This window comes from Salvelinus sp. IW2-2015, linkage group LG1 (genome assembly GCF_002910315.2).
Source record: "Salvelinus sp. IW2-2015 linkage group LG1, ASM291031v2, whole genome shotgun sequence".
In the NCBI taxonomy this organism is placed as follows: Eukaryota; Metazoa; Chordata; class Actinopteri; order Salmoniformes; family Salmonidae; genus Salvelinus; species Salvelinus sp. IW2-2015.
The window spans coordinates 35,845,110-35,853,493 of record NC_036838.1 but is presented as its reverse complement, the minus strand read 5'-3'; the positions used below and the strand labels follow the sequence as shown (position 1 = coordinate 35,853,493).

Genomic DNA, 8,384 nt, shown 5'->3' with positions numbered 1-8,384 from the left:
CCCCAGCCCTGCCCCAGCCCTGCCCCGCCCCAGCCCCCAAGCCCCAGCCCCAGCCCCAGCCCCAGCCCCGCCCGGCCCCAGCCCCAGCCCCTGCCCCAGCCCCAGCCCCAGCCCCGCCCCTGCCCCAGCCCCAGCCCCAGCCCTGCCCCTAGCCCCAGCCCCAGCCCAGCCCCTGCCCCTGCCCCAGCCCCAGCCCCAGCCCCTGCCCCTGCCCCAGCCCCAGCCCCAGCCCCAGCCCAGCCCCTGCCCCTGCCCCAGCCCCAGCCCCTGCCCCTGCCCCACAGCCCCAGCCCCAGCCCCTGCCCCAGCCCCTGCCCAGCCTGCCCGCCCCAGCCCCAGCCCCTGCCCCCCAGCCCCAGCCCCAGCCCCCAGCCCCAGCCCCCCCAGCCCCAGCCCCAGCCCCTGCCCCAGCCCCAGCCCCCCAGCCCCAGCCCCAGCCCCAGCCCCAGGCCCCCCACCCCAGCCCCTGCCCCTGCCCCAGCCCCAGCCCTGCCCCAGCCCCTGCCCGCCAGCCCCAGCCCCTTGCCCCAGCCCCCAGCCCCAGCCCCAGCCCCAGCCCCAGCCCCAGCCCCAGCCCCAGCCCCAGCCCCCCTGCCCCAGCCCCAGCCCCAGCCCCTGCCCCAGCCCCAGCCCCAGCCCCATCCCCAGCCCCCGCCCCTCCCCAGCCCCAGCCCCTGCCCCAGCCCCTGCCCCTGCCCCCAGCCCAGCCCCTGCCCAGCCCCTGCCCAGCCCCAGCCCCTGCCCCAGCCCCAGCCCCAGCCCCAGCCCCAGCCCCAGCCCAGCCCCAGCCCCAGCCCCAGGCCCCAGCCCCAGCCCCAGCCCCAGCCCCACCCACCCCCCCTGCCCCAGCCCCAGCCCCTGCCCCAGCCCCTGCCCCTGCCCCAGCCCCAGCCCCTGCCCCAGCCCCTGCCCCAGCCCCAGCCCTGCCCCAGCCCCACCCCAGCCCCAGCCCCTGCCCCAGCCCAGCCCCAAGCCCCACCAGCCCCAGCCCCAGCCCCAAGCCCCTGCCCCAGCCCCCCAGCCCCCAGCCCCAGCCCCAGCCCCAGCCCCAGCCCCTAGCCCCAGCCCCCAGCCCCAGCCCCCCAGCCCCAGCCCCAGCCCCAGCCCCAGCCCCAGCCCCACCCCAGCCCTGCCCCTGCCCAGCCCCAGCCCCTGCCCCAGCCCCTGCCCCTGCCCCAGCCCCAGCCCCTGCCCCAGCCCCTGCCCCGCCCAGCCCCTGCCCCAGCCCCAGCCCCAGCCCCAGCCCCTGCCCCCCAGCCCCAGCCCCAGCCCCAGCCCCAGCCCCAGCCCCAGCCCCAGCCCCAGCCCCAGCCCCAGCCCTCCCCAGCCCCAGCCCCAGCCCCTCCCCAGCCCCAGCCCCAGCCCCAGCCCCAGCCCCTCCCCCAGCCCCAGCCCCAGCCCCAGCCCAGCCCCTCCCAGCCCCAGCCCCAGCCCCAGCCCCAGCCCCTCCCCAGCCCCAGGCCCCAGCCCCAGCCCCAGCCCCAGCCCCAGCCCCCTGCCCCAGCCCCAGCCCCAGCCCCAGCCCCAGCCCCAGCCCCTGCCCCAGCCCCAGCCCCAGCCCCAGCCCCTGACCCCAGCCCCAGCCCCAGCCCCAGCCCAGCTAGAGATGTTTGTGTTGATACAGCCTTTCTCTTTCCATGGTCTGTAAATAACATGGTCACCCTCTTTATTCTCTCTGGGATATATTCAGAATTTCTAATATATTCAGTCCTTGTAGGGTAATATAGAGGAGTGAAACAGGGACTTGTGAGAACAATGTGTTTTAACCTACTGAGTTAGATACAGTCCCTTCAGAAAGTATTCACACCCCTTGACTTTTTCCACATTTTGTTGTGTTACAATGTGGGATTAAAAATGGATTTAATTGTCATATTTTGTCAGCAATCTACACAAAAAGAGTATGAAAGATAAGTATTCAATTTTTTTTTTTACATTTCACCTTTATTTAACCAGGTAGGCCAGTTGAGAACAAGTTCACATTTAAACTGCGACCTGGAGAAAAGTGTTAGAATCACCTTTTCACCTCAGAGTCTTTCTCTGTAGATCTCTAAGAGCTTTGCACCTGGACTGTACAATATTTGCACATTATTCTTTAAAAAAAAAATGTAACTCTATCAAGTTGGTTTTTGATCATTGCTAGACAGCCATTTTCCAAGTCTTGCCATAGATTTTCAAGCCGATTTAAGTCACAACTTTAACTATGCCACTCAGGAACATTCAATGTTGTCTTGGTAAGCAACTCCAGTGTAGGTTTGGCCTTGTGTTTTAGGTTATTGTCCTGCTGAAAAGTGAATTTGTCTCCCTGTGTCCGTTGGAAAGCAGACTAAACCAGCTTTTCCTCTAGGATGTTGCATGTGCTTAGCTCTATTCTGTTTCTTTTATCAACAACAAAAAAACTCCCTAGTCCTTTGCCGATGACAAGCATACCCATAGCATGATGCAGCCACTCCCATGATTGAAAATATGAAGAGTGGTAGTGATGTGTTGGATTTGTCCCAAACATAATGCTTTCTATTCAAGATAAAAAGTTCATTTCTTTGCCACATTTTTTGCAGTTTACCTTAGTGCCTTATTGCAAACAGGATGCATGTTTTGGAATATTGTTACTCTGTACAGGCTTCCTTCTTTTCACTGTGTTATTTAGGTTAGTATTTTGGAGTAACTACAATGTTGTTGACCCATCCTCAGTTTTCTCCTATCACAGCCATTAAACTCTAACTGTTTTAAAGTCTCCATTGGCCTCATGGTGAAAATCCAGAGTGCTTTCCATTCTCTCWAGCAACTGAGTTAGGAAGGATGCCTGTACAGTGACTGGGTGTATTGATACACCATCCAAAGGTTAATTAATAACTTCACCATGCTCAAAGGGATATTCAATGTCTGCTTTTTKATATTTACCCATCTACCAATAGGTGCCCTTCTTTACAAGGCATTTGAAAACCTCCCTGGTCTTTGTGGTTGAATTTGTGTTTAAAATGTACAGTACTGCTCGACTGAGTGACCTTACAGAAAACTGTATGTGTTGAGTATAGAGAAGAGGTAGACGTTTTAAAAAATCATGTTAAACACTATTATTGCACACAGAGTGAGTCCATGTAACTTATTATGTGACTTGTTAAGCACATTTTTACTCCTGAACTTATTTAGGTTTGCCATAACAAAGGGGTTGAATACTTATTGACTCAAGACATTTCAGCTTTTCATTTTTAATTAAAAAATAATAATTTAAAAACACAATTCCACTTTGACATTATGGGGTATTGTTTAGGCCAGTGACACAAAATCTCACAAAAAAGGTTATAACACAACAAAATGTGGAAAAAGTCAAGKGGTGTGAATACTTTCTGAAGGCACTGGGGGATTAAATGAGATGAAAGAGGCCTGGGAAAATATAATGCATTCCAACTTTTGTAAAGATATCTTTGTGATAACTTTGGACTTTAATTTTATCATTAAATTGTTACATAACTTGAACGAGAAAAACGGTTTTAAATAAACAGTGGTCGGTGACTAAATGGTCCAAATGGGTTATCTTCTCAAGCTTGCATGATACCCACCACTCTCTACGCTATTTGCCTAGAGTTTCAATATGATTCTAATTAACAACGTAATTAAACCCTACTTTGTGTTCCTTTTCCCACAGCAGGTAGTAAAATATGTCTTTGATCATGTGTGTGCAGTGAGTAGTGAAGCGCCTGTCACTCTGACTGACATTCATTCATCTCTGGTGACTACAGCAGGCTAAATACTCTGGCCTCACTTTGACTAGCTCTCCATTCAGTCTGATACCTCCTTCTGACTGGTATTCAGCAACTGTAAAGCCTGTATCTTATAGTTTAATTTGTCATTGACACAACAAATATTTCCAATCTCAAATCATTTGTTTTATTTTTGGCAGTATATAGTCAGAACATAGTGATAACATTTATCATATAAAAATAGTGACTTTGGGGATTGTCCATTGCCTAGAATGAGTGTCTGTTAGTGGCTGACCTGGTGTCAGATGTAGCTGATGATGTCATTACAGATAATAGGCTGTCTGCTGCCAGTCTTCATGAGGGCAGTGAACTGATAGAAGTCTGTGTCTAGTTCATGCAGGCCAGAGTGGGACTGGTGGAAGAAGGGGGACCGGCGCGGGRCAGGGGCCTGCTCCCCTAGGGGGCAGGAGAGTCGTTTGGGGGCCATGGCTGTCCGACTCACATGTGAAGAAGAGTCTGAGGATCTCATCCTCACCCTCCCCTCTACACTCTTTGACATCCCAGCTATTTTCCGCCTCATGTTGACCAAGAAGCCAGAGATGGGCTTCAGTTCTGCTGGTTCAGGGCAGTCCGGTAGGTCCATCCAGTTTTTTATGAGATCAGCAAAGCTGTTGTCYCCCAGTACCAGAGGTTGTCTGTTCCGTCCCCGTGTCAGCAGTGACGTGGTCCAGTCCTCTGGGTCGCTGGCCTCGAATGAGGTCCACCTCTCCAGGCAGGCGTCTGATGTGGATTTGGGCCGGACCAGGCCACTGGGAGCCTGGTTGGTTCGGAGGCAGGCGGAGGAGGACACCCGTACGTTCCTGGTCCTCCTGAGCACCACGGCCTCGTCCTGCCAGGAGGCCTCAGAGTAGCCAGAGTCAAACTCCAGACTCTTCTCACTGCTGGGGGAGGTCAGACCCAGACCAAGGCCCAGACCCAGCCGGCTGCCTGCATCCTCCTCCTCCAGAGGACTGGCCAGACAGCAGGCTGAATCGTAGGTGCTGGCCGTACTGGCGTCAGAGATGCGCAGGCGGGTACGGCGCTCCCGCTGCAGTGCCCTCTGATAGCAGGCTCGTGCCACTGCAGAGCGGTGGACCAGGGTGGGGGCAGGGGTGATGGCAGGGGCAGCAGGGGCAGCAGCAGGGCAGGTCCTTCTCAGGTGCTTCAGGTCCTGCAGGGACCTCATCATGTAGTGCATCTGGTCCCGCAGGCAATCTCCAGAGTCACGCAGACACAGCTGGGAGGGACAAGGGACGCAGTCAGACATAGGCTGGTACACACACACTTTGACACATTACTATGTTTAGATAAAGAAAAYACAGTCAGTGGTTGAGTGCTATTATTTTGTGGTAGCAAAGATTTTCTATTAAGCCTGTGAATACAAAATCACACAATGCATGTTGTATGTCTAAATAAAGTCCAGCCTGCTGCAGATGTTTGATAGATGTTTGATGTTCGAACATTCTTAACAAAGTCTGAGCTGAACTCTTTCTAATAAGCACACTGCATTTGTTGGTGACTATAGTGGAGACCAGCTCTGTAGGGCAGGCTCAGACTTGAAGAGTGGGTGACTGCTGATAAGTTTCGACTGTCTGGAAGAGCTACGCCTCTTTTGTAAACTTGAACTCACACTGCCAAACGGACATAAATACTCCCCTCAAACATCCATCTGAGCGGTAAACAACACCCATGCTCTACCTGTCCTGCTCTACCTGTCCTGCTCTACCTGTCCTGCTCTACCTGCCCTGCTCCAACTGTCCTGCACCCTTCTCAGATACATAACTATCACACCACACTTGACCAGTTTTCATATGGATCCACCCAAGTTGTTTTAGCAACCACAACAAAAAGTTTAATTTTATTGTTGGACATAAAAGACTGTAAAAACACCAGCAAATCAGCTCCAAGTGATTTACATTTTGGAAATCTGTTCCAAAGTATTCCCACGCATAATAGAGAGATATATGTGATCATATACAACTGTTAGCATGGTTTGAAATAATTATGTTTTAGTCAAATATTATAAATGTTTGGGCTTCTTGCGGTCAATTTGCAGTATACAAATTATTTGTAATTATGTTCAGGCCTCCTGACCATCTGCTCAAGAAAAAATTGTGGCTGAATCTAGTTGATGATCCTTGCTCAAAGGGTGATTTGCATGGGGATTGAGGCTTCTCTGGCACAGGCACAGGATGTAGGTATAACTGTGTGTGTCTCTTTAAGGGTGAGGGATGCCTGCATATGGAAGTCAGCTGTGACACACTAAAGAGCATATACTCTCATTTCCTCTCCCTTTGATTCACAGGGACCAACTCCGATTGGTCCAAACCAACCAGTGAGCAGCGTCCACACTCAAAATCAAACAGGGTTGACTGAGCATAACGGTGCGCGAACCACGTACGACATTACCTCTGATTGAAAAAGGTGGCCTACAAAACATACACAAACTGATACTTAAAAAAGTTGGATAGAAGAGTAAATCATGTAGTACTGACAGAAATGTTAACTTAGTTAAAAATAAAACATTGAGAGGATCCGTTAAGTCCTTTCATGACAGGGATAATACCTTTCGACAGTACCAAATAGCATGACAATATTAAGTTTCCAAAAATTTTGAAAATGTATTATACTTTAAATGTCCGGATGTCAATTTCAGGTTTGACAACAGCAGATCAATKAGATATGGGGATTCACTACCGAATTGAACGAATAGCGGGAAACAACGCAATCACGCACAACGCATTCAAATAGTATTCAAAAAAAAAATTTGTTTAGTCAGAGCTTTTAAACTAAATACCACCCGCATTCGGCCCCGCCACACCTACTCAGCCAATCAGGAGCTGCTACTGCGTTGCAGCCATGGAATACTGCATACTTTTGACTAAACAGTATGTCCTAAATAGTATGTGACAATGACTAAATAGTATGCAGTTTAAGTATGTAGTACAATAGTATGGGTATTCGAACTTGGCCACTGTACCTTTACCTTCCATACCTTTATGGGGGACTGATCTGACAGTGAGGTGAGAAATGTTTAGCAGACCAGAGGAGGAGAAACATGGAGCCCTCTGAGACACAGATTTATGTCTGACCATAGAGGTCACATCCAGTGAATGAACAGTTCTGTTCACGCCATAGTCCTCTCTTTCCTGTTCTGTCAGTGTGTGTGACCCTATGCCCTGTCATGCAGTGGGTAAGAGCCCAAACTCCTCTATTGTCCACTGAAGCATTTKGCCCTGTGCTAAGACCTTCTGCCTCTGTTTGCTTTCATCACAACAAAGTTAGATACAGTGGGRACTTGAGAATGCAGCCACAACASAGGTTGTGTGGTACACTCAGACACAACAGACACAAATTGCCTATAAAAGTCTGACTTATATAAAACATTATAATTTAGCTATAATAACCTTCCTGCAGGGATTGTTTTTTTGTTGCCAAAATGGACAAAGTGGTAAAATCACATCTATAGTTTCAAGAGATACTGTAGCCCTCCACAAAGGAAAATACTCTTTACAATTACAGGAAATTATGATGCCCTTTTCATACAGTGAAAATGAAAAGTATATCTAACACTTTAGACACCCATCTGGCTCATAGATATAGAGTACATTAACTAACTGCCATGTGTTTGTTTACCCGACTCATGGCATAGCATCCCTCTGCAGATGCATTTGGGTATCTAGTCAGACATTATGCGTGATAACGCCGTCTTTGCACAGAGCATTGTTCCCTTGCAGATGTTGTCCCTATATGCTGGTATAAAACCCCATCATTTCAGGGACTGACATTTCATTTAGTATCTTGAAATACAATTGACCTATTTAATTTTAAATATCGTAGGCCTATAGTTGATCTAATTCATTGCCATTTTACGCACAATTACAATTTGAGCAGACTGTGTATAAACCAATTTCAGTGCCATTTCCCACTACTGTACTGTATTGCTTGGCAATCTAATGTATGCTTAGGTTACAGAATAGAAAAATACTTACCATTTTATTTATTTCAGAGTGACCGTCACAATTAACTCCTAAAAGAGAAAATAGGAGGAGATCAATTCCTGAAAGTTTTTGTCTAAAATACAGTAAGAGCGAAATCCATCATAATTGTAGCCTATAATCCACTTGAACTAGTCTGTTAATACTCACATTTGATATGGCACGTTGCATCCAGTTTGACATGAATCCATAAAGGGTTGATATGTTCCCATAAGTAAGTCAATTTTGCGCACAGCTCTTGGTATGAATCCTCGGGACTGAAGGCGCACTGTGAAGTGTAGTGACTTTGTCTGATTCGTTTCTTTTCCAGCATGCGCTCTCCAGCCAGTTAGAGCGTTGCATCTCTGAAGCAGCCAATCCGAGTTTGAGGTCTGAGCAAGTGAATTAACAAATCATCACCTCTTTACTATGCACATCTGGACATGCTGTATCATGCGCTGGACTGAATAGAAATAGATTCAGATAGTCATCGGTGGCATATATTGCATATTAAAATAGGTCAACTTGGTCATAAAAATTTAGCCTTTCATAGAGCTATGTATTTAATAATACACAATATTAAATACATGACAGATGTGTGCAAATATTTGTGTTCTTTTTTTTTGTACTTAACATGACCGTTTTTTTTTWTTTTATCCCTAGGGCATAG

The 8,384-nt window shown here is 49.3% G+C and overlaps 2 protein-coding genes across 2 annotated transcripts in view; one reads left to right on the top strand and one right to left on the bottom strand.

The window, feature by feature from the left end:
• LOC139027526 (uncharacterized) overlaps nt 1–1,648 on the top strand; it is a 71,278-nt gene extending 69,630 nt beyond the window's left edge. The window contains exons 8-11 of the mRNA XM_070442864.1: nt 230–561; nt 607–793; nt 1,079–1,202; nt 1,387–1,648. Of these exons, the coding sequence (XP_070298965.1) occupies nt 230–561; nt 607–793; nt 1,079–1,202; nt 1,387–1,648 (905 nt within the window). The remainder of the gene's footprint in view (nt 1–229; nt 562–606; nt 794–1,078; nt 1,203–1,386) is intronic.
• Nucleotides 1,649–3,871: 2,223 nt separating this feature from the next.
• Nucleotides 3,872–8,050, bottom strand: LOC111966513 (PAK4-inhibitor inka1-like). The gene is made up of 3 exons (XM_023991223.2): nt 7,886–8,050; nt 7,730–7,767; nt 3,872–4,974 (listed from the first exon to the last, which is right to left on the bottom strand). The coding sequence occupies exons 2-3, from the start codon at nt 7,730–7,732 to the stop codon at nt 4,000–4,002; spliced, it is 978 nt and encodes a 325-aa protein (XP_023846991.1). The 5' UTR covers nt 7,733–7,767; nt 7,886–8,050; the 3' UTR covers nt 3,872–3,999.
• Nucleotides 8,051–8,384: the final 334 nt, after the last annotated feature.